General features: G+C 46.6%; 2 protein-coding genes across 16 annotated transcripts in view; one reads left to right on the forward strand and one right to left on the reverse strand.

Moving 5' to 3' along the window:
* The window catches only part of Cse1l (chromosome segregation 1 like), a 42819-nt gene extending 37170 nt beyond the window's left edge, over positions 1-5649 (forward strand). The window contains exons 18-25 of the mRNA XM_015479355.2: positions 745-895; positions 1023-1231; positions 1616-1713; positions 1810-1895; positions 2288-2369; positions 3838-3984; positions 4611-4842; positions 5406-5649. Of these exons, the coding sequence (XP_015334841.1) occupies positions 745-895; positions 1023-1231; positions 1616-1713; positions 1810-1895; positions 2288-2369; positions 3838-3984; positions 4611-4842; positions 5406-5495 (1095 nt within the window). The 3' untranslated portion in view covers positions 5496-5649. The remainder of the gene's footprint in view (positions 1-744; positions 896-1022; positions 1232-1615; positions 1714-1809; positions 1896-2287; positions 2370-3837; positions 3985-4610; positions 4843-5405) is intronic.
* A 9343-nt stretch (positions 5650-14992) lies between these two features.
* The window catches only part of Stau1 (staufen double-stranded RNA binding protein 1), a 53191-nt gene continuing 42367 nt past the window's right edge, over positions 14993-25816 (reverse strand). For 9 of the 15 annotated variants that reach the window (XM_048810825.1, XM_015479388.2, XM_015479370.2 and 6 more), the window contains 8 exons: positions 24770-25000; positions 23185-23328; positions 20320-20466; positions 19129-19204; positions 18623-18942; positions 17880-18002; positions 16868-16953; positions 14993-16421 (listed from right to left, as the gene is read on the reverse strand). In XM_048810825.1, the coding sequence (XP_048666782.1) occupies positions 16406-16421; positions 16868-16953; positions 17880-18002; positions 18623-18942; positions 19129-19204; positions 20320-20466; positions 23185-23328; positions 24770-25000 (1143 nt within the window). In that variant the 3' untranslated portion in view covers positions 14993-16405. The remainder of the gene's footprint in view (positions 16422-16867; positions 16954-17879; positions 18003-18622; positions 18943-19128; positions 19205-20319; positions 20467-23184; positions 23329-24769; positions 25001-25816) is intronic. The other 6 variants (XM_015479361.2, XM_015479415.2, XM_015479395.2 and 3 more) reach the window with 2 other exon arrangements.

The raw sequence follows: 25816 nt of genomic DNA on the forward strand, positions 1-25816 counted from the left end.
GAGGTGGACGATTTTTACAGATGCTAATTTCTAGCTACGATGAAGTGTGGGAGGGACTTGAGAAACGAGTAGTTATTTTTCAACTGAGTTTTAGGTAAAGAAACTACTTGGGGATGGAGGGAGAAGAGAATAGATTCCCTGTCGCTGCCCGAGTACACTCTCGTCTTTTGGCTTAATGTGCTTGGTATGCGTTCCTTGCAAGGTGAATTTTCATTGGAGGAAAATAATTTCCTTGCTTAAAAAGAAAACTGAAAACTGTTGGGTGTGGAGGGTCATCCCTCTGTGACACGGCATGAGACCCACTAGTTGTAAGATCCTTGCGGAGCAGGATTTGGTGTCCCGGCTCTGCTCAGGTCCTGCATGCACCACTGTCTCCAAGAGCACACAGGCGTAAGACATGTCTCCAGGGTAGGGACTGAGGCTTCTGTAATCACTTCTCTTAAGTGGACTTTTGACCATTAAAAAAAAAAATCCAGACAGGGCTGGGGTGTAGCTTAGTGGGAGCATGTTTGTCTAGCATGCTTGAGGTCCTGGCTTCCATCCCCGGTGCTAACAGGAAGAAAGAAAGTAATCCAAACAAATAAGTATTAATTTAGTGGATTTTTTTCCCTTAATAGTCATTTTTTAAGATATGTTTTAGAAAGGTTAGGTGTGTTTTATGTTTAATGATATTTATTATAGTCACTTGGATTATGAGAGGAATAATTAGGTTTGGGGGATTCTCTTGGGTTTTTCTGATTTCAGAACCCGAGCAAGCCTCACTTCAATCATTACATGTTCGAGGCCATCTGCTTGGCCATAAGGATAACCTGCAAAGCCAACCCTGCTGCGGTGGTGAACTTTGAGGAGGCTTTATTTCTGGTGTTTACCGAAATTTTACAAAATGATGTACAAGGTAGGGAACCTGCGTTTTTGGTGATGGGCGGAAGCCAGATGGTGGCACTTTGCGGCTCTGCGAGGTGCGCCTGCGCCCTGGAGCCACTGCCTCTGGGGCCAACGGCTGCTTCTACTTTGTTTGACAGAGTTTATTCCGTACGTCTTTCAAGTGATGTCTTTGCTTCTGGAAACGCACAAAAATGACATCCCGTCTTCCTACATGGCCTTATTTCCTCACCTACTACAGCCAGTGCTTTGGGAAAGAACAGGGAACATCCCTGCCCTGGTGCGGCTGCTCCAGGCGTTCCTAGAGCGTGGCTCCAACACCATAGCCAGCGCCGCGGCTGACAGGATTGTGAGTGGGGCGTGTTTAGAATTCCAATTTTCTAAGGTAGCTTGAAGAAACTAGGAATGGTAGGATTTTAGTTTTTCTTTGTTTAAAATAATTAAACGTTATAAAATGAAAAGTAATAAGTAGAAAATGTTAATGTATGGTTTAATCCTTGAGTTATTACTTACGTGTATTCATGGCGGGAGAAAAAAGGCAGAAAGGTTAATTTCAAGAACTTAACTTAGGGGCTTTTTACAGTGGGATTTCCCCCCTACCTTTCAGAAGTAAGAACTAAAGAGAAAAGGAAAAGTAGAATATTCAGCGTGAACCCTTTTCAAAGTATGTATCGCCTGTTTGGGAATAATTAATCTTTACCTCTTAAATTGTTTATCATTTGATCTGTTGTAGCCCGGGTTACTGGGTGTCTTCCAGAAGTTGATTGCATCAAAAGCAAATGACCACCAAGGTTTCTATCTTCTAAATAGTATAATAGAACACATGCCTCCGTGAGTATGACTACATGACCTTGTGCATTTAATCAGGTTTTTGTTAGGTGCTCAGAAAAATGCTGGATTTTCATTGTTGTTTATTCAATTCTTTAGTGAATCCGTTGACCAGTACCGGAAACAAATTTTCCTTCTACTGTTCCAAAGACTTCAGAATTCCAAAACAACAAAGTTTATCAAGAGTAAGTAAATTATTTTGGGTGATTTACAGCAGCAGATGGAAATTAGCCTAAAACCCTTAAACTTTGTGATTAGATAATGTACTTTTTATCCTTTGTAAACTTTGCATAGAAAATACCTTGAAAATGTGTTTTGCTAACTGTAGTTTCAAACGGGTTATTATGCTCCATAGTTTGCTTTATATTAAGTTTAGGTATTAAAACCCTTTTCCAGTAGAAATAGTGTAAAGAAATACAAATCAGAGATTGCACATAAAGGTTTATAACATAAAGACAGAAATCTCTAGGTTAAATTGCCTCAGAAGATAAATGCAATGCCAAGGGTAGTTGCTGGTTTAATGATTTTGCATGGGTGGTGAGTCCTTCTCCTGACATTCTGCATTTTCTCTTAACAGGTTTCTTAGTTTTTATTAATTTGTATTGCATAAAATATGGGGCGCTAGCATTACAAGAAATATTTGATGGTATTCAACCAAAGTAAGTTGGGTTTTTATTAAATTTTGTTTTTAAAAGAGTATGGTTTGACCAGTATCTATTTAAGGGGTGATTTCATGGTTCTTGGTTTGGGGGGTAGTTAGTATCTTTGTTGTTTCTAAAATATTCTTAGGTGTGGAATTGTAAAGAAAGAACCCTGTGATCATTTTCCTAATTCTCAAAAGTTCCCTAACCTCTGGCATTCTCTCTGCTATGTCAGATAACACAAAGTACTGTTATCTTTATCTTATTTTTTTAGTTGTAGTTGGACACAATACCTTAATTTTATTTATTTATATGTGGTGCTGAGGATTGAACCCAGGGCCTCTCATGGGCTAGGCTAATGGTGTACATGTACCGCTGAGCCCCAGCCCCTCATAGAATTTATTAAAGCATAAAGTGTGAAAGATTTTGCATCATTTAGAATTGTTGAAAACAATTACTTCCAGTGTGTTTTCAATAATATATAATGATTGGCCAAATCATTTTTTAAAAAATAATGGGGCTGGGGATGTGGCTCAAGCGGTAATGCGCTCGCCTGGCATGCGTGCGGCCGGGGTTCGATCCTCAGCACCATATACAAACAAAGATGTTGTGTCCGCTGAAAACTAAAAAATAAATATTAAAAAATTCTCTCTTTTAAAAAAAAAAAAAGTCATTAACATGGACACTTAAAGTTATATAAGCAAACAAATTTGTGAAGTTTATGATCCAGAAATGTTTTAAAACCAGTCATTGCTGATGGTGGAATGATGGGGTCATTTGTTTTGGGTTTTGTTGGTTTCGTTTGTTTTCAGCACAGGGGATTGAACCCAGGGGTGCTCTACCACTGAACTGGGTATCCCCAGCTCTTATAATTCTTTATTTTGAGACACAGCTGACTTGCCTGGGCAGGCCTTGAACTTGCCGTCTTCCTACCTTAGCCTCCAGAGTCACTGGGATTCCAGGCGTCACTGTGCTTGACTGATTGGGTGGGTGTTTGTTTTTGGTACCAGGCATTGAACCCAAGGCACTTGACCACTGAACCAACTCCCCACCCCACCCCGCCTTTTTTTTCCTTCTTTTTTTTTTTTTTTTTTAATTTGATATCTTGCTACGTTGCTGAGGCTGGCTTTGAACTTGTGAACCTCCTGCCTCAGCCGCCCAAGCCACTGGGATTGTAGGCTTACACCACTGTGCCAGGCTCTGATGCTGTAGTTTAAAAGCATAAAAGACCAGAACCAAACAAAGCTGCAAAGCTTCTCCTTCGTAATCGTGTGGGTGATGTTTATTCACAAAAGATGGTGGCAGTTGACCATAGGGTAGAGGTTGATAGGGAGGTTTTTAGTTCAGCTAACCAATAGTAGGAGTCTTTTTATTTAGCAGTTTACTCACTTCATAAGGAGTCACTGAGTACAAATAAAAATATTCAACCCTATTTATAGTGGTAATATTATTAACATTGAGTGTTTATTTTGCTATTGGTTAACAGAATGTTTGGAATGGTTTTGGAAAAAATCATAATTCCTGAAATTCAGAAAGTATCTGGAAATGTAGAGAAAAAGATCTGTGCTGTTGGCATAACCAAATTACTAACAGAATGTCCCCCAATGATGGATACCGAATATACCAAGCTGTGGTAAGTGCTCCATGCCGAGCTTCTCCCCTGGTACTGTCAGGTCTAAGCCATGGGTTGTGCATCCCTCTGAGCCTAGAAGGGTCCTGTTTTATGGTTATTATGTTTTATGGTGGTGGTTCACGGGCCTTCTTCAAGGGCTGTTCTAGATGATTTCCAAGACTGTTTTGTGACAGCCTTAACCAAGAAAGCCCCGCCAAGCCGGCTTTTGAATTTAGAAATAGGAACTTTGGGGGCAGGAGAGGCGCCTGCCTGTCAGCACAGGTGTCTCGGTGGCTTTCCTCTTCTTGACCTCTCACCTCTGCTTCTTCCTTTTGGATCTACGCAGGCAGCTCTTCCCCAGAGTGATCTGGCAGCTGAGTGCTTGCTTTTCTAACTAACCTCCTATCATTCATTCAAGCTCCTCGCTTTGGTTTAACATTGAATTGTTTCTTAAAAATAAATTGAGGTGCTCTTGCCAAAGGAGTTGAAGGTTTCTGGATAGGAGTAAGCACTGTGGCCATCTTACTTCCAAAATTCCCTTCCTGCTCCTCAGACTGGGGAGTCTAGTTTTATTTCTTGGAGGAGTTGTTGCTTTTAAGTCTTTGAAGTGTTTTCTCGAGCTTTTGTCTCGTTTTCTTCCACACTAGGACTCCTTTATTACAGTCTCTGATTGGCCTTTTTGAGTTACCCGAGGATGACACCATTCCAGATGAGGAGCATTTCATTGACATCGAAGACACCCCAGGTTACCAGACTGCCTTCTCACAGTTGGCATTTGCTGGGAAAAAAGAGCATGACCCTGTAGGTCAGATGGTGAACAACCCCAAAATTCACCTGGCACAGTCACTTCACAAGCTGTCTACCGCCTGTCCGGGAAGGGTAGGTGTCTCTGTGTCACAGAGCTTTGGCTGGTGGAAGCGAGAGGATAGTAGAGTGGTTGGGTGTGTGTTTCCACTGGGCAGGTGATCACACTGCAGCCCACCGAGTTTAGATCTGAAGTATATTTTTTAATTTAAATGATGAGCCCCTTTTCCGTATTATATACAGCAAGTATATTCTAAATGAAGGTTTTAGGAGTGAAAATAAAAGGAGAAAAATCCTTGAATGGAAATGTGTTTCTCAGTATAAAATAATCCTGGCACTTGTATTTTTACATTAAATGGTGGATCGTGGTGTAAATCTCATGCAGCTGTGTAGCTGTACTATGTGTGACCTGATTTTGTTTTGTTAGGGAGGTCTTCAGACACAGAAACAGCTCAATAACCTGTCACAGACTCGGCTGTGATGGTCACCAGGACTTGGCCTTCTCCTCTCATTTTTTTTTTTCTTTGTAGAGAATTTTAGAGCAAGTGTTAGACATCATGTCATTTCACCCTGAGTACTTCATTGTGCCTCGTGAACCAATAAGGACTTTTCCAGCATGTGGTTTCCCTCTCTTGCAGGTTCCATCCATGGTGAGCACCAGCCTCAATGCGGAAGCGCTCCAGTACCTCCAAGGCTACCTCCAGGCAGCCAGTGTGACACTGATGTGAGCTGCGTTTTCCTAACTGGCTAAACCCAGCACGGTTTCTTAGGAAATCACAGACTTCTGAGCACGGTTGCATTTAAACAAAAATGCAAGTTTTCCTTTTGAATGTGTCATAGATTCCATCTTGTAAAGGATATTAAATGTTGCTTTAAGCTGAACCTTGAGCAAATTAGGTGGTTTGTGTGATCCTAAATATAAGTGGGTGGCTTTTCTAGTTTTCAGCTTCAAGGGATAAGTATTAATAGCTCAGTGTCTGACATTGATTTGAACGTCTGCATGAGTTGGATAATTTTAAGTTTTTGCAGACACCACCTGTGGAGGCTTCTTCTGTTACTAAATCCTTTATTTTGAAGCTGTTGCCATTCGTGTTTCTCTCACCCTTTGTAGTTTTTTGTCTGTTTTTCTTTAAGCTTTTATTGGAAATGTAAGAATCACTTGTGTAACTTGCCAGGCAGCACACATTTAATAGTTACAAGTCTGTAATCAGCAATAAAGTAAACCCTAAGACGTGCATCTAAGAACATCACAAGGGTAGGTTCTCGGTGCTGTCTGATACTTTTATAATGAAGAACTTCTTCAGATTCTCCCCCCTCCCCTCTAGACTCCATAAAATCCTGATTTCTAAACCAGTTCAATCCCAATTAATCTTTTTTTTATTTTTCCTTTTTTTAATGTCTGTATACACACAAACACACACAGAGGGAACGGAGGCATGTAAATTTTGGACTGAACCCTGGGCAACAGCATGAGTTTGGGACAGGCACTCCCTGCTATGGGGGACGTCGTCTGCTGGCTCCACAGGTGGGCACCGGAGGGTGCCTGAGACAGTGGGATGGTGAGATCTTGCCCAGTCCCCTTCCTTCTGAAGGTCAAAGGTGTCTTGACTTCCGCTTCATGGAATCTGAGGTCTAGGGCAGCCAGGCTGCACTGGCTCTCTGGTGGCCTGGCCTGCAGAGTTCTGTAGTGTCTGTTTTTAGGGAGTGGAGAGTCAGAATATCTAAATTTGGTGAGGCAGTTTACTTGGGCTGGATTGGTCACTTCTCCATTCATTGTAGTGGATTTATCAGAGAAGGTATTGATTCCTTTTTTCTTTTCAATCTCATGCACCTGGCTTGAATGTTTTTATGTATTGTTTTTGTAGTGCTGCTGGAGAAATTTCTAGTAATCAAAGTGTATTTCCACCATCAGATCGTTCTGATGGTTTTCACACAGCAGTGGATATAGTCCTGTTTGGGCTTACGTGCTCATTGGAAGGATATTGAGGTGTTATTGGAGTCTATTTTTTAAATACAAAGAATTTTTAAAGAAAGCCTTTAAAAAGCTGGAAAAGAAAATCGACGGTGATAGCTCGTTTGCTCAGATTTTCTCGGCCTGGCTCTTGCTGATGCTGTGGGACAGTTAAAGTGCGCAGTGGGGACTGTTATGGAGGGCGCGGGCTCAGCATCTGAACTCGGGATGGATCAGTTTCTCCGCATTTTCCTTCCTCGGGTTGAAAGATTGAGTACACGGTTTAAAATGCTTTCTGTTGAGGCTTCTCGTCCCATCATCTGAGGCAGCTTTCCCAGTTGGCTTTTAAAGGTCATGTTGACACACGGCAGATTGCGGTGTTGGAGGGGCATTTTGCGCAGTGATTCTAGTTCAGTGGTGATGCTCAAGCTCTAGCCATGAGGCTCCAACAGCAGGTCTGTTACTGTGACCTGGAGCAGATGACTGGACCCTCTTCTGAAAGGTGAGCGGATACTGTCCACCTTTAGAGTGGTTGCCTGGCTCGGTGGCACACACCTGTAATCCCAGTGGCTTGGTAAACTGAGGCAGGAGGCTCATGAATTCGAAGCCAGCCCCGGCATCTTAGCGAGACTGTCTTTAACTAAATATAAAAAGGCCTGGGCAGTGGCTCAATGGTTAAGTGCCCCTGAGTTCAAACCCTGGTACCATTAACAGGAGGAAAAAAAAAAAAGAAATTTAACCTTCTCAGGATAAGCACTGGGCGGACATAAAAGCTGGGGCTGAGGCCGTGACCAGGCTGGGAGGGGGTTTTCTCCTGAGCATCGCTGACACCGCCTCATCCTGCTGATGATGCCACAGCCCTGGCGGGTGAGAAACTGCGGAACACATCTGGGCCTGGACGAACCCCACACAGGGCCTTTGTTCACTGAAGGGGGCCACTGTCAATTTTCAAGCTGCTGTTGGGTCCACTGGTTCTCTCTGCTATCTGATCATCTTTTTACAAACTTTTTTTTTCCTTCTAGACAAAACTTATTTTAAGTGTATTTGTCTTTGAAAATTTGGATGATACAGAAAAATATTTAAAAATTAAAGATCATTCAAATTCCTGTTTGAAACCCTGATTCTTTTTGTTTTTTCCCCTAAACAGTTGATATCTTGCCTACAGTTCTGTTATGTTTAACTTTCTTAAACATTTAATGTTCATTGGTAGATACAGCCATCACTGGGTGTGCTCTGTCGTTTGATCCGTCTACAGCGACAGCCCTCATTGGGCACCTTGGACTGGTACTTGAGGACCAGCTTTGGAGGTGAGCATCCTGTTTGCTCCGTGTCTGTGTCCCACCCCCTGCCAGCTGTTGGGCCAGCACCATGTGCGCACCCCTATTCACGTGGGCCTTTCTTTTGCTGCCATTTTGAGGAGTGAAAATAGCATTTCTTTACCACGGGGTTAACCACCCTGGCATTTAAACCTGTGGCATGCACCAGACCAGTAAAGAGCCTTGGAGCTGAGCCAAGGCTGCTCGGCTGCTCCCCAAGGCCACATCCTCAGCCCTGGCCACCTTTCCAGTTTGTACGTCCTGCCTTCACTTTCCCATGTTGACATCAGTGGCATTTCACTCTGTTAGAGCTATTTCCTGTGCTTTGCCTGCACTTCCCTTTGAAAAGCTGAGAGCGAGCACAGTGCCTGAGTTGGTGTGACGGCACTGTGTGTGTGCCAAGGTCACATCTTCCTCCCTGCACCATCAAGAGAGCGTGTGACAGGCCACGTGGACTGTAGGCCTCCCCTCATGTGCCTGCGTCCAGTGCTCAGAGGCCATCTCCATTTCACCTTGTCACCTTCAGATTGTTTGTAGTCTTCCTGGAAAGCACCAGCGTCCTCTCAGATCTGAGTGTGTGGCACTTGGGGCTGCTGCCCCTGCTCTGTGGGCAGATGGGTGCCAAGCCCCACTGACCTGTGACAGCCAATTCCTGGGCCCTGGCTTCCTGGGGGGTCAACAGGATACACCCTCCACTTTATTGTTTGCTGATGGCCGCCTTTCCCATGCCCCTTGCTGTTCATGTCTGTGCTCAGCCTAAAGCTGGAACCCCATGTGTCCCCCCACCCTTCTCCTTTGGTTTTACTTTTTTTTTCGTCCCTGAATTGAACCCAGGGGTGATTAACCACTGAGCCATGTTCCTAGCCCCTCCACCCCAGCCCCCGAAGTTGTCAGTGGACTGTTTGTATACAGTGCTGAGAATGGAACCCAGTGCTCTATCACCTACCGTGGAGCCATGCCCACGCCCCAGCCCTTTTTAAATGTTTGAGAGAAAGGGTGTCCCTTAATTGCTGAGGTTGACTTTAAACTTGTAATCCTCTGGCTTCAGCCTCCCTAGCCACTGGGTTGGCACACACCACCATGCCTGGCTGTTGTTTGGTTTTAAGGTGTGTTTTGGTTTGACAGTCTTCATAGGTCAACCTTAGTCCCGAGGTACAAGAACTTGCCTGGTCTCCCCAGAGTGAGCTGGGATTAAAACCCACCTTAGCCACCACTGGTTTGGCAGAAGTCGGGGACAATCCCTTGATGAGGGCATGTAAGAACCCTGGATGCTCCTTAGTGTACTATCAGCTGCCCTGTTGACTGGGAGCCGCGCCCACATCCCCAGCAGCAGTCCAAAAAGTTGAATATTTGTTCTGAAACCCAAATCCTTGCTTGTTTCTTTATACAAATACAGTGGCTCAGGTATGTGATTCTAAGGCAAGACTTGTTCTTCATGAACCCTTTGAAAATAACTTGTGGCTTGAGCAACACTGGCCATAGGCTAATGGACACCCCCACCCAGGGTGCCACCACCGTTCACAGTTTGGGATTATTGTTTGGTGCTGGGGACTGAATCCAAGGGCACTTTACCACTGAGGTATATCCGCAGTCTCCAAGATGTCACTGGGATCACAGGAGTGCACCCAGCTTGGGAGCTGTTTTTTGTATGAAGTGCTTTCTAAGAGGGAAAGACTTGAGTGTCTGAAGTCTAAATGGGCAACGTGAAAGGCACTTTCCATGGAAGGAGGGGAGCATCTCAGACATGATGGTAAAGGAGACAGACAAAATGGGAGGGGGTTTATCATGCAGACACTCTTTTTGGGTCTGGAGGGGGAGTGATGTACCTGGGTTTCTGCAGCAAATAGCAGCTGAGAAAATATCCAAAGTCTCTCCAGGTGGGTCCAGCAGGGCAGGGGGAGGGATGTGGCAGGCCGGAGATGAAGCAGAAGTGTTGTAGGGAGGCCAGGCAGAGCCCCCAACCCCCAGGCATCTTGCCCTCCTGCTGTGAGTTAGGGTGCCCCCCCCCAGCCCTCCCCTAATGATGTTGAGGGAAGCCCAAGTACCTGTGTTCAGAATCAGGTGTAGTGCTTCTGGAATCCAGATGCCCAGGCCACCCTCCATTTTGCCAGAGCAAGAGGATTTACAGGGCAGGTGCCACCCAAAGGAGCACTGGTCATACTAGAGTAGTAGTGGGAACTCGGGGCTAAACGCATGTTCCTGTCCCTCTCCAGACCTGCTGCGCCAAAAGCTCTGGGATTGGCTAAGAAATCGAAGCCAATGGGAACATGACCCAGAGATCTTTTGAGCTGCCTTCCAGCTGACAAAGTGCACGCTCAATGTGGGCAAATTATGACGTAGCAAAACGAGTTCACTTTTGAAAGATACAGTGGCCAAAATTTTGAAAGTAGAATTTGTGGTCACAAAACGGGAGGGGCTCATATTTTAAAGGTGAAGTTAGCAGTTCCTGGAGACAAAACTGCATTGCTACTCACCTGTAGTCCCTGTCCAGCCAGGCTGGCAAAGGTCTGAGGACTGCCTGTGTTCTTGTCTGTCATCTGCTGCAGCCTTTGTTGTCCGTAAATTCAAGGAACCAGGGAAACAACTTATTAGAACCCAGAGAATTTGGGGGCATGCATTTCAAACTGGCCCTCATATTGCCAACAGGATCTGCTGGGCAAGCCCCCACACAGGATAAGGTGTGGACACCCGGGAGCCAGACCCCAAGGGAATATCTGCACAGAAATAAAGGCCCAAGGGATTTGCAAACCAGAGCATCTCAAGCCAACCTGGGTCCCTTAGCAGCCAGAAAGAAGCAGAGTCCTTAGGGCGCGCCGCCTACCAATCCATCAGAACACAGTGATGACCTAGGGTGGGGGTGGGTAGGCTGCTAGCCCTGCCTAAGGAACGGGGACCCACGCACTGGGGCTGTGAAGTCGAGTGCTGACGCCATATGGCCGCGCAGGTGCTGCCTTCCATTTAAACAATTGCTGTGGCTGCACAGACTGCCCCGCTGCTGCCATTGCAGTCTTCCTGGGCGCATGGTCGAAGCAGTTTGTGGGGTTTTTTGGTTCTGGTTTGGTCTGCAGTGCCTGGGACTGGACCCATGGTCTCACAAATGCTGGACAGGCAATCTACCACCCAGCCCCAGCGTGGTTTTAAGTGTTTATGAAAGAATATACAAAGGACTTTAAAAATTTGAAATGGGGTTAATAAGCACATAATAAAGTACACATTTCTAACAGTGGGATGCCAATTAAACAATGATGAATTAGAATAGTTTCACACATACATTCTATATTTGTATATTTTGTATACATGCATTAAAACAAATAGTACAAATACACAGTAGCAAAGAACTCCCAAGAAAAAAATTGTGCTGCTTCATTAATCATTAGGCTTCTAACTGTATGGAACAGGTGAGCTCCAGCACCACATCCACAGCCTCAGGTTTCTTTCCAAGTGCTATAGCTCACATGCCTTTGTGGGGGTTTAAGATAAAGCACCCAGTGAACGTCTGAGCTTGGCATAAGAATATTCCAGGAACAGAAGGGCAGGAGAAGAGGACGGGGCTGGGCTGGGGCTGTAGCTCAGTAGTGGAGCACCCACCTTGCACGTGTGAGGCCCTGGGTTTGATCCTCAGTGCCACAGGTGAACACAAATGCGTGTGACACCCACACAGACCGCTAGGCCCAGGCCCTCTAACACCTCAGTAGCACTGGTTGCTATTTTTTTAATATTTATTTTTTAGACCGGAAAAGGACAAGATGAATCCCAGGCATCCTAAGAAGTTGAAATTCAGTAAGTCCACTCACAGCGTGGCAAATTGCAGCTGTGCAGGAACAGAAAAGCCCATCCAAAAATTCAAATAGAAATGTCAAGGCACCCTGATTAACAAAAGACAACCTAAAATACAAAACTGGAGGGAGGGCTCACATTTCCTGATTTCAAATCTTGCTAAAAAGACAAAACAGATCAGGGAATAGACTCAAAGAACCTATAAACAGTCCCTCACAAATATGGTCAAGTGACTTTCCTTTACAGTGCGGAGGCCTGAACCCAGCCTGTGTGTACATTACACAAGCAAATTTTTATTTTGAGACACTGCCCAAGAACTTGTAATCCTTCTGCCTTTGCCTCCCAAGTAACAGGGATTATAGGTGTTTAACAAAGGCACAAGACCATTCAACAGGGAAAGAACAAAGGTTGCTGAGAAAATGCCCACCAGGAAGGTAAAACATGTTGGATTAGGAGCCTTAATGTAAGGCTTAAAACTATAAAACTCTTAGAGGAAAACACAGCAAATGCTTCTTTCACAGCACTGGATTTGGCAGCCATTTCTTGGATGTGATACTAACGGCACAGGCAACTTCATGAAATTTGTCCATCAAAGGGGCACATGAACCAGACAGTGGCACACACCCAAGGGCTCGGGAGGCTGAGGTAGGAGGAATATGGTTCTGAGGTCAGCCTCAGCAAGGCCCTGAGCAGCTTACAAAATAAAAAGGGCTTAGGGATGTGGCTCAGTGGTAGAGCACCCTGGTTTAAATTCCCACTACCAAAAAAACACACCTGCAGGCTCCAGGTGAGGCAGCTCAGTGTTGAAGAGCTTGCCTAGCAGGCACAAGGCTCTGGGTTCCATCCCCAGTGCTGAAAAAAATGTGTGTGTGTAAATATATATGTAAACAGTAAAAAGGCAACTCATGGAATGGGAGGAAAAAATTCACAAATCGTGTATCTGATAAAGGACCGACTCCTAGAATATCCAGCCAATTCCGGATCTCAACAACCAACCCAATTTAAAAATGGACAGATGGTCTGAACACTGTTCTCCAGAGAGGATCCACAAATAGGCTACAAGCAGCGCGCTCACAGAGAAGGCCAGTCAAAACTATGGCGGAATCACCTGCGCCAAGGAGGGCCCCCTCAACACCACAGAGCACTGTGGGAAAGGTTCCTAGAGAACAGCCTTGCCGCAGCGTGCGGCGGCGCCCCCTGTAGTCCATGTTCCAAAGAACTGAGAGCCAGGCCTCAGAGGGGTACCTAAGCCCATGTCCCCAGCAGCATTACTTCAAATAGCCAAGCGTGGAGGCTCCCAAGGACGGGGCAAACCACGAAATGAAAGTAACACAAGCCAGTCTCAAAGAAGGCCACAGGAGTCCACTCACACTTAGATGACCACGACCACAGGTGCCTGCCAGGGGCTGGGGGAAGGAGGCATGGGGAGTCACGGGCCAACGGGGACAGCCTCAGTTTTACAGCCCCGACATGGAGGCACGGACGGCAGAATGTTATGGAAATAATACACCAAGCCGTACACTTAAAAAACATGGTGAAGGTGATAAAGTATGCATGCTTTTCCACAGCTAAAAGGACACCTTGAACAGACATCTGGTGGCCTCTTTTGGGAAAGATGAAGGCATCAAAACAGGTGGTGGTAATGGGTTCTTACCATGGTGACCTAGGACTGCATCAGCTGCCAATACTCGGAATCAATGGGAAATAAGAGCCCTCGGGAGTGCAGCACGGGCTCAGTGGGAGTTGCCAGTGGAGGGCAAGGAAGGAGGAAGCGCGGCAGGAACTAGCCTCCCACAACACCCCGCGGTTACCGAGGGAAGCGTGACCGACAGTGGAGCAACCTGACACAAGTGGGTGACCAACGCTGATGGACACCTACGCCTCAACCCTGGTGTGACACATGGCAGAGAGTCATTTCTGTGGCTTTCCCTTCAGAAGTACTGCCGAGCCTGGTCATCATCAGCCAGACGCAGGCTGAGGGTCAACTGCAGAGAAGTCCCAAGGACAGCCAGGCGGCCGAGCAACCAGACGGCCCGGAAGGTCAAAGCAACGTGTGTTGCTCGACAAGCCCAGAACTGAGGTCCCGGGACGGGGTGGTGGTGCTGACTTCCTGACTTGGTGGAATATCTGAATTGGGGGGACAGGGAGAGTACAGATGCAACTTCAGTAAAATTCAACTTTTCTGTTTGAAGTAACTTCAAAACAAGTTCACTTTCTAAAGGTTAAAAAAAAAAAGATGGTTATGTTTTAATGTACAGAGAGGAGGGGGCGGAAAGCTTGCCAATGTGCTCTTCTTGAACTATCCTGGTTTTCACTGTGATGCTTTTAGCACTTAACGCTCACGTCAACAGGTCTGAGTGGACCCAAGTTCGCCCAGGCCACTGCTGCTTCTGTGGAGTGCCTAGAACAGGCCAGAAACGCAGACCCCAAGATGGACACCTTCCAAGTGCCACTGTCCACTCAGCATCCAGCTACATGAGGAACACGGGTTGCTGCAGACCACACCCGGCTCTCCTGAGGGCTTCTGAACCTACAGGGGCACCTGCCTCAATGGGAGTCACTGTCCCACTAGTCTAGTTTTTTTTTTTTTTTTAAATGTATTTTTTTTAGATGTTGATAAACCTTTATTTTATTCATTTATTTATATGCAGTGCTGAGAATCGAACCCAGTGCCTCACACATTGCTAGGCAAGCACTCTGCCACTGAGCCCCAGCCCCAGCCCATGTCTAGTTATTTTGAAGACATAAAATGCCTTCAGATCACTTTTGGTTAAGTCAGATGGTCACTTCATAGACAACCGCCATTATAACCTTATAGTTCTTAAAAAAAATTTTTTTTTATCAGACAGTAATCCCAGGTACTCAGGACGCTGAGGCAGGATGATTACACGTTTTAAGACCGGCCTTAGCAACTTAGCAAGACACTGTCTCAAAATAAAAAGGGCTGGGGATATAACTCAGTGGTAGAGCACCCCTGGGTTCAATACCCAGCACCACAGAAATGAATGAATGTCAACAGAACCACCAGCTGCCCCTTAACCACCAGCTACCAGGCTGGAGGGCACCTGCACCAAGTGTTCCCATGTGCTCCCCGGCTGGCCTTGTCCCGCACACTTCACTTCCCTCTCCCCAGTCACAGCTTCCCTGGCTTCTTCAGTTACTGCTCAACAGGACCAGAAACTTCATTAGTAGCTGTTTATTGATCAATGGTTTGATATAAAGTTATCTTAGATCTTCAGATTTTGCCCAGAGGGAATCACAAGCATTACAAATCATTTTTTCTTAAAAATAAAAAAGGGGAGGGATGACTTGGAAGGAGACCAACCTAACATACTGGCATTTAAAAATAAATTAAAAAAAAATTTAGTATTACCATTTATTGGTGACAAACACTAAGTTTTACTTACATTCCATGGGGAGAAAGTTCCAGCGTGACAACAGGTGGAAGCAGTACTGAACCGGCAGGGCTACGTGCTCTTCACCAGGACAGAGCAGACTCTGTGCACACGTCTGTGTGTACAACAGCACAGCATCAAAAGCAACACAGCTGTATATACAAACGGTCGTTCTTCTCAGCCCAACACGGAGATGTCATTAACAGTATCAAGCACTCGAGGAGAGTCAGCTGCGGGCCCGTGTGCGCGACCCCGCAGTGTGGTGAAAGCTAAACGTCCTCAAGAGCCAGATGGATAGACACAATTTTTTTATAATCTTTAAAACAAAGATCAAAGTTCATTTATTTAAGTCCTGTTGCATTAACAAAAATAAAAATAAAATAGAAAAGGACCAAATGATCATCTAAAGTTTAAAATTCCTAAATTGTCCAATTTATACAACTGTGGGAGACTTCATCAAGTTTTCTGAGAAGTCCAGGACTTTTTCAGCTAAACCAGAGGGCCACAACCTGCACTACTGAAAGGGTCCTGGGTTAGTCCAATGAAATAGGAACGCATAACCACACACATGGATATGATCTTTGCCGGTTAGGTACTGATAAAGTCAGTCTCAGACAAGTTTCTAAACTGTGCTATATAACTAGATACAATTGAGAAACTCTCAAATGAAAACTTTATATAGTGTCATATCAATCAAAAGAAAATAATGAAACGAAGAAGAGTAGGCCTCACTGGGGAGGAAGTGGTGTTCAGGGTGGGCACGACGTAGGCGGTGGGTGGCCGGCCCGCTAGGAAGGTAGGTCAGCTGAGGAGGAAGCATTGGATTTTCTCTGGTGCTGTTAGCTCTGGGGCCAGTCTAGGGCCTCTCTCCAGCGTGGCTGTCCAGGGTTGTCCCAAAGTGTCTGAGTCACCAGGACAAGAACGTTCATGTTTTGTTTCTTTTTTACACAGCAAAGAGAGACAAAAAAAAAAAAAAGGCCAAGCACCGAGCCGCCGCTGGATGCCCACGAGCCTCTCCCCCAGCAGCTGCCTCATCCGCTGGCCACCTCGGGTCGCTGTGGTCTCCATGCTGCCGCCCGCCTCTGACCCACCACATCTCTCAGCCCACTGGACGTATCAGAAATTCCAAATTTTCAAAGCAGTTTCAGTGTGTTCAGTATATATGTTGGGTTTCAAAATGGTTCACGGCCAGAAAATGTTCAGCACCTCCCACACCTTTAAGGAAGGAAAAATGAAAATGACACCAGTTTTGAAGTGAGAGCCCTGTGCTGAGGGGACACTGCTCTCAGCAAACCCCCAGGGCCACCAGGGCAGGCCCCGCTGGCGATGCCAGGCTAGAGCAGAGCTTCCCAGCAACCCCGTGAGTGAAGGAAGCAGGGGGGACAGAGGACGCTCGCCTCAGGGCGGTGAGAGCGCGAGCTACACAACTAATGAACACGCGAGCCCTGGGGGAGCAGGAGAGCGGGGGACGGGGCAGGGCCAGGTCTGCCACTGTGCACCCTTAGGAACACTTCAGCTTTGAGCCATGGAATGTGGCAAACCCAGAACAAGCAGCACTCCGCCTAAAGAAGGTGGGTGGGAGAGCACGCTCGGGGCAGGGGCAGCTTCCCAGCCAGCAGCCGGGGGCGCAGATGCAGGTGGGGGCCGGGCGGCTCACTCACATGGACGCTGGCCCGTTGCCTGTTCTTGGCGTCTCTGTACTTTGTTGGTCCAACTCAGACAGCAACTTTAAAATATTCAGCGCAGCCTAAGGGGGAGAGAAGGGAGAGTGAAACCACAGCCATGGCGGGGGCAGCTCCAGCAGGACACCCCAGCAGGGAAGGAGGGGTCTCCTGCTGCCCCAGCAAACATGAGGCAACTTCATAAACTGGACCCACCAAAGAAAATGTCTGAATTTTTAATTTGAAACACACATTTAATAAAATAGATTAGTCACAGTTACCTCACTGAATCACAACCTCTGTTCATTTTATGAAATAATTCCTTAGTATTTTAAAATATTTTAGTTGCCAATGGATCTTTATTTTATTGATTTATATGCGGTGCTAAGGATCAAACCCAGGGCCTCACACATGCAGGCAACTGCTCTACCACTGAGCCCAGCCTCCAGAGAGCCGCTTAGGAGTTTTAACACCTTACTGTAACCAGACTACAGGAATTTTCTATACTACTTTCAAACAAAAGCCTAACGTGCGTTTTCCTTTTTATTACATGATCTTCAGACATTAATTTGATGCATGCATTATATTCCATTAAGTGAACTGCCACAGCTTCGATTTGTTAGCCAATCCCTTTTCTCAGTTTTAGTGTTTCTCATTAACAAACTCATCTAAACAGAACACCAGAACAGGGGCTTAACACAGCGGCCGGGACATGGACCCCGATTCCCAGAGCCGGTGGGGAATGAAGTAAATACAGTCAGTCTCAGGAGGAGCCCCAGGGTCCCAGTCAACCCTCAGGTCAGCCTGGGAGAGCGAAGGGCGAGGCCACCTGACAGGTAAGACAGAGTAAGAGACCCGCCCAGCCAGCCAAGTCGGTCTTCACAGACAGGCACTGTCCAGCAGCTGTTGACGAGATCTATGGAAGAGTGGCTTCCCCTCTCCCCGAGGCCAGGACAAGCTCCACATAACCACTCAGCTTCACTCACCAACCCTCCGGTCAGGGGTGACGTACCATATCATGGCAGGACTCCACATCCTTGCCGATACCGTGGCTGATCAGAGGTGGCTGAGAGGAGCAATTGATGAGAGATACAAATTCGTTCTTGTTGTTTTTGGGGAAGTCTTTGTATTCAACCTGGAGGGGGAAAGAGAACTGAGGCCAGGGCAGGGAGGTGGCAAGCATGAATGAGGGGAGGGTGGCAGCTCCTGGCCAGCGTCTGGGACACACCCTACCTACTGTGACCACCACCACCCACCTGGATGCTCAGGGACCAGCCCAGAATTTTACAGGAACCTAGAAGATACCAACTAAGGATGCCTGGCATGGAAGAGGCTGTGACCTTCCCAAATGGTCAAAGGGTCAGCTCAGGTGATCTGTTGCAACTACCACTAAAGGTTAAAGGCTTTGTTTTTAGGATTGCTTAGATCTTGAAAATGGTATTATGAAAGGACAAGGCCCTTCTTTTTCCCTACAGGCCTGTGACTCTGGCTGTACCTCCTTCCCTGTCCAGGATCACCCTTCTGCCAAGCCACTGCTTGCCCACCCCCCAACCTCCCACCCCCGGGGCACAGAACTTCATTTTACTCTTCCTTCTGTGTTTTTCCCAGTGCATGGAGATGAAGCCAGGGACTCACACACACTAGGCCGGCGCTCTAGTACTGAGCTCACTCCCAGCAAGAGTCTGATTTTGCGTAGAGTGCGAAGCTCAATTTCTGAGAGGAGCCCAGCCCTCCCACCTCAGGCCTACCAGTTACCTGGAATCCCTGGGCTCTGGAAAGATAGTCTAGTTGCTCAGAGGGTCTTGTGAGAGGTCCATGGGGTACGTGGCCTGAAGAGATGTTATTCTTTAAAATGGTCTCGGCTGTGGGTGAAGTGCCCCCGTACAACAATTCTCGGGCTATCATGGCAGTTACCGTGGCCTTGGCAGGATTTGGAGCTGCCCTGGTGAAATCTTTGGTGTGATGTCCTTGACTAACTCCTACGGCCTGGGCGACCTCGGGCACCATGGGAAGAATCCCAGCAGGCAGCTGCTGATGACTGAGATAAGGCATCCTAAATTCGTCCTCTTTATTACCTGAGGAGGGACACACAGATAAACACAAACCCACGTACACCACCAGAGGACGCCCTACACTGCACCCACTGCCCGCCACCCCAGCTCCAAGGGGGCCACAGCTGCTGACACTGCGAGTCACACCGCTCACTCAGGAAGCATGCAATCCCCAGGACCACATCTGGATCACACGAAGATCACACTTACTAGTCCCATTTTCGTCCCCAGAGCCAGGTTCAAAAAAGGTTACTTTTCTTCCATCCCCTGGTTTCTTTATTGGTGTCTTAAATGGGAGGGGGGGAAAGAAGGACGGGTATGAGTATAAATGAAGCCACTGACATCGCAGTTCCTGCTACCCAGAACTACAAACCCAACTGGCTCAAACGAGGTCTTCAGCTGGAAAACCCTGCCCATCCACAGAACACCGAGGGTGGCGACAGCCCCGCACAGGCAGAGCTGCTCTCCCTCGGAGCATGGGGTGGGGGTGGAGGTGGGGGGCTTGACCAGAAGAAGGTGCTAGTCTGTCGGAGCAGATCCAAGTGGGAAAGGAGCTCTTAGATGGAAGCTGACCACGTATCAAGACTGTTTCCTGGAGCCGATTCCCAATCTAGGAATCAGATGACACTTCTTAAGGTAACACTTCGCGGGTGGGGGATGTTGCTATCTAAAATTTGATCCGTTTCTGAAAACTAACAAGATAAGGATGCTAATGAATGCTCTACAAGATTTTTGAAATGAAAAACCCAAATACCAACTCTAAAGACAAATGTTTGGGGTCCCAATGATGAACTGTGTGGCCTTTATCAATACAACTGGCAGAGATGAGTGGCTACACCTGATTTCAGGTTTATCCCAACAGGTTGTCAGTGACTGGAAATAAGAGGGCATCCAAGGCTGTGCTGGCATTTTTCAATATGGAATCACTTTCATCTTGTGTTCTATTAAAAGAAAAGAATTCCCAATCCCACAGATTTGGCCTAATATCACACCAGCTCACTGGCCCAGAAAAACCAAAGCCTTCTCCACAACAGAAGTTTAAGCATTATCAATCTTTCCTGTAGGCTTCACTTTCAAAGCACAAATGACAGAATCACCCTCCTTAAAGTCAGGCCCCATCATCCTACAAACTTTGACAGGAACAAGCTGCCCTCCAGTGAAGTCTCCACAGACTGCAAGGACACTGACACATAAGTGCTTGGCCCCAAGCCTTGTCTGGAGCCCCTGGGTAGGAAATCCCCAAGTGCACTATCTGGTCCAAACTGTTCAGAGGCTGCTGGCAGAGTGGCTCCGCTACAGGGAGGAGGAGGAGGACACCTCGCCCTGGGCCTGCCCCGCAGGTGCCGGGGTTCCCAGGGCTGGGGAGGAAGCCATGCTGTAAGCAGGACCCTAAGCGCTTACCTTCTCCTCTGACTTGAGCGCAGGTTTGGTGGGCTGGGCCTGTGGGACTTTAAAACCAAGGATCTCCAGCATGTTCTCAGCTGCGTTGCGTTTGGCCACCTTCTTATTGGTGCCCGTTCCTTCTGCAGTGTGGTTTCCCACCTTCACCTGAACAAGGCAGTCAGAACAGGCAGTGCTTACCCTCAGCAACAAGCAGGCAAGGGCTGGCATGCTGGCCAAGGAACCTGGCAACGGGCAAAGCTGGATGGCAGGGTTGACAGGCTGCTCTGCAGCTTGCCTGCCCCACTCCACGGGAGCCAGTTACTGAATATCTTGGAATTTGGAGAGCTGGCTGTTAAACATGGCCTTTATGAAACCGTAGATGACATAAGCGTATACTTCACAGAGATACTGAATACTCAAAACTCAGCACTTCCCACTTGACTACATTTCAGCCATCTCTGCTCCTGAGGGGCTGCCCATCATCATATCAACGTAAGGAAGTCGGATACGACAGTGCACCTGTCTGCCACTGCACATCTCTTTTCCCAACTACAAGACCAGAGGTGCTAAAAACTTGCAATCAGCTGTTGTAGGAATATATGCACCACAGACATCCACCAGTGTTCCTATTTGATATTAAGTTATTTACTGACAAATTCTGAACTTAAAAGTGTTGGAGAAAAGGTTATTAATGCAGATTAAGTTTAAAAGTATGTGAAGTCTGCAGCCATTAAACTCTACAAGAAACTGAAGCATTTGCTAGGCTGTAAAAGTTATCCAGTTCAGCAGAGAAAGCACTGATCATTTATAAATGGGCAAAGTTACATCGTCATGGCTTTCCTTTCATCTTATTTATTAAGGTAAACAAAACCATCAACCAACCAATATTCATGCTAGAATTAAAATCTAAATTATGGATTTGTCAATAACATGAGCAAACCTCTTTGCTAAACTGGATACTGTTTTTTCTTTTCCCCTTTGGTACTGAGGACTGAACTTAGGGGCACTCTACCACTGAGCTATATCTCCAGCCCTTTTTATTATTTTAAATTTTGAAACAGGGTCTTGCTAAGTCGCCCAGGCTGGCTTTGAATTTGTGATGCTCCCAAGTAGCTGAGATCAATCACAGGTGCGCCCAGCTAAACCGGATCTTGTAATAAAGCATTAAGTGCTGATTTTGTTACACTGGTGTTGGTGATTTTCACAGTGAAGTTCTAGGTGTATGAAATTTATGATAAAGAGAATTATATGTGAGGGAGGGGGGATGGGTCTTCCGTAACTTCCCTATATTCATATATGAACACACGACAATATAACTTTCACAAGAATGGGAAGTTATACTCTATGTATGTGTGATACATAGAGTATAATACATTCTACCATTATGTATAAAAAAAACCCAAACAAACAAATAAAAGAGAATCCTATCCAAGCTGTGTGCCGCACCCCTTTCCATCAGTGGAATCTAGAGTATGCCCAAATGTATGTGCATGTACTTCTAGAGACATCTGCCTAGGCACCTCCTTCCGGCCATGCCACCTTTCCCTAAAAGCTGGTTGCTAAACATATTCTGGCACACCTGCTTACACCCTCTTCCTAAATTGGTGCTGACCAAGGTACCTGGCAGCTAAAACCAAAAGCACAATGTCACAAGGACAGGATCAAGGAAACCCTTCCCTGGTAGAAGAGGATCCTAGGACTGATTCCCATCTGGCTGTCTCCCAGCCACCTGTCTCGGGCAAACCGATTCTCTCCAAAAAGTGTGGTTTCCTCTTAGAGAATGTGAGGCTCATCTCCTCTTGTCTCCTGACACGGCAGAAGAAACACCAGGATGACAGACAGTTCATGAGCTGCAAATTGCCACACAAGAGTCAAATGCAGCAGGTCCTTTAACTGAGAAGGCGCATTCCAACCCCTCAGTGGACGCCCAACACTGCAGTCACCAGGCCCTGACACCATGACAGTCCATCTAGTAATCAAGGTGGCTACTACATGGTGAATGAGCAGGTGGAGTATACACCGTGCGTACGCTGGACAAAAGAATTTTCTGGGATGGAGCAGAATGGCTCAAGGTACCCTGCTACTCAGAATGGTGTGCAACTTAAAACTTACAAATCGTTGGGCTGGGATTGTGGCTCAGCGGTAGAGCGCTCGCCTAGCACAGGTGGGACCCGGGTTTGATTCTCAGCACCACATAAAAAAAATAATAAAGGCATTGTATTGTGTCCATCTACAAAGAAGATTCCTTCTCTCTCTCTCTCTCTCTCTCCTCTCTTAAAAAAAAAAAAATCTTACAAATTGTTTATTTCTGGAATTTTCCATTTAATATTTTTAGACCCAGGGTGACCATGGTAAAACTCCAGAAAGTAAAACCTCAGAATAGGGAAAGACCGCTGTATTCTGTTTTTCATTAGAAAATAATTAAATTTAGGTTGCAAGTAAGTTAAGGTGCCCATGAGAAGTAACTGTTTAATAAACCCAGCACAAGGAGAAACCCTCCGTGCCCCTGTGAGCGTCACCCTAGTCTAAGGAAGAGCCAACCCCATGGTCCAGGCCCTGCACACGGAGCAGGAACAGATCTGTCGATAGTACATGTACTAGTCATCTTCTGCAAAGATCATCATAAACCTCCAAGGAGATGAGGAAGAAAGACTCACCCAGAACCCACCAGCCCAGCGCTCTCTCCACCTTCCTCCCGTGGACATGGCAGCACCTGAGGTGAGCGGCCAGTGGGCATCTCTAAACTGCCACATCACTGCAAGCAGCACATTCTTCGTGATGGCAGAGTGGACTGGCCTCCTCAGGAAAGCTCCCAGCCCCTGGACTGGACTTATACAGGGTCTGGTTGTGGTCAGAGAAGGGCGACCCAGCCACGCCACCCACCTGCATCACGAACTCCCTGCGACGGGGGAGGCCTCGCTCGGTAAGCAGCGTGTACTCCGGCTCCTTCTCCTTCTTGGCCTGCTGGATCTGGGCCAGTCTGCTGATGGGATTCATTCCTTGGCCATACTCTGGGCTTGTCTGTAGCTGAGGAAGAAACACTATACGGAGAAACTGTGCACCACACTGCTCCCAAGAAAGACCCGGCTGGTTCAGAGTCAGCATGTGACGGGAGCTATGAGACCTTACACTGACTTAATGGCTCAGAATTCATCAGATGTTTATGACTTTCTGATCACCCGGAGGTGAGGTCTTACCAAAGCAACATCAATATCTCACTGAATAGGCGAGCATCGCTGCAATGGTGGCTTGCTTTCTTTTTTCCACTGTGTTGCCCAGGCTGGCCTTAAACGATCCCCTGCCTTAGCCTACAGAGGAGCTGGGATACAGGCATGAGCCACTACACCAAGCTGAGTGCCTGCTCTTTAAAAAGTTTCCATATATGACAGTAAATAAAGAGGTAGAAAAATTTAAAACTCCCATTTCTAAAACTCCCCAGAAATCTGTACAGTTGTCCCTCAGTATCTGCAGGGGATTGTTCCCGGATCCTACAAGGACACCAAAATCTCCACCTGCACGCGTCCCTTATGTAAAATGGTGCAGTGTGCACATGAGCTTCTGTACATCCTCCCGAACTTTAAATCATCGCTAGACAGTTTATAACAATGCAAATACCATGTAAAGAGGTGCTATGCTGTATTGTTTAGGGAAGAATGACAAGGGAAAAAGCTCTGTATAATGCCACCAGACATTTTTTTTCCTAAGTATTTTTGTTCCAAGGTTGAGGGACTCCATGGATGGGAAACACAGATGTGGAGGACAGACCACCACACTATGATGGTTTCCAGCTTCCCTAACAATGACTTAAAATCCAGAAACCATTACACCAAGGTTTTTTTTTTTTTTAAGCCTAGCATGTGCTTTTAGTCCTGCCCCTTTAAAAAACAAACAAACAAACAAAAAAAAAAACCTCCAACTGATGGGAAAAAGCTAAGAATCCTACTTCCTGCCTGTTGGCCTGCTTCTGTGCCAAGTACTACTCATCCATTCCACTACCAGGAGCATTTCCAGGACCCCTTAAGCACAAAGGAAAGAGTGTAATGCTAATGTTTAAGGAAGAAAATCCTAGCACTCATACACGTCCCCCAGTGGAACCCTGTCCCTCTTCTGGCTGTGAGGAGGGATCAATATGTTCTGACAGGTCCATTAGTAGAGCTCAAAATCCAAAAGGAAGCAGCATTCAGTAAACTCCTTCCCCACCTGCCTCACATGTCCCTCCCACCACCTCAGGACCAGAGCTGTCACTGCACAGAGGTTCCACCACTCACCCATATGCCCCACAGGCACCCACTCAGTGGCCTTGTCTTTACCTGACCTGTGGCTCTTGTGTGGCATCTGTAAAGTGTCTATCATGCCTAGCATGTGCTTTTAGTCCTGCCCCTTTGGCTCTGGAGAAGCCACCACCAGGATTCTAACCCTCCACCCCGTGGGGCAATGATGGTGGCCCTTTGTTCAGAAAGGGTCGCACCTTGCCTGTGGGCTTGGTTTTCCTTTTGATCCTGGGCTTCACACGCTCCATGGCAGGCAGAGGGGGCAGCTTCCTGAGCTCCTCGAGCACAGCACGGGCCGCGTTCTTCTTGGAAATCTTCTTGCTCTTCCCTTCCCCTTCCCCCACGAACTCCCCAACCGAAACCCTGGTCACGAAGCTCTTCATGTGGGGCGGGCCACTCTCCCGGGCCACCTGTGTCAGAGGGAAAGACTGAGTGAAAGTGTGACAGATGCTTGCTAGAAGCTGTGGGGCACACTGGTTGGCACACTCTCTCCTCGTGAAGCACACAGGTCAAGGGCACCAGGACAGGGACCACAAAACGAAGGCACATCTACAGCAGGACAGCAAGCCCCGGGGTCTGAAAGCCTCTCCTTCCCTTTCTTCCTACTTTTCAAACTGGTTTATGTTCTTGAGCCTGAAACACTCAGGCCTGAAAGGGGGACTTTTTCACTCCACCCCATCAGAATGGCTCACATCTTCCCCAAGGTCCTGAATTCAGTGTGAGCCACTGCAACCAGCAGAAGCTGGCCCAGAAAAGCCCAGAAATCACTGCAGCACAGAGTTCAAGTTTATTATTTGCTCGGAGTCTCCAGCCAAGACAGAGCTTGCTAAATACTGGCTGCTAAGCAACCGTAAAAAAGAATTTTAAAAATCTCTAAGCCCTGATAGAAGGTGAATTCCAGCATATATTAAGTGGAAAAAAGGAACAGTCAGAGAGTATACGGTCTAGTAATTTAACTCTAAGAAAAAAGGTTTATAAATGTATTCACAAATACGTAAAAATTATATATATAGACACACGTGTTTATATGCTTATTTTTGCAAAAAGACACACAGGAGGGATAAAGCAGAAATCAACAATAAGCTACCACAGGTGGGAGGGTCAGAATGGAGACACACTGCAGGAGACACATCTTTTGTGTAGTTTTGAAATTTTGGAACCATTTGTGTTTAACACTTGTTTTTAAGCTAGGTAAACAAATTTTAGGAGACCTAAAATTGAGTATCAACAGAAATGACTATATA

The sequence above is a fragment of the Marmota marmota genome, unplaced genomic scaffold (genome assembly GCF_001458135.2).
Source record: "Marmota marmota marmota unplaced genomic scaffold, marMar, whole genome shotgun sequence".
Classification (NCBI taxonomy): Eukaryota; Metazoa; Chordata; class Mammalia; order Rodentia; family Sciuridae; genus Marmota; species Marmota marmota.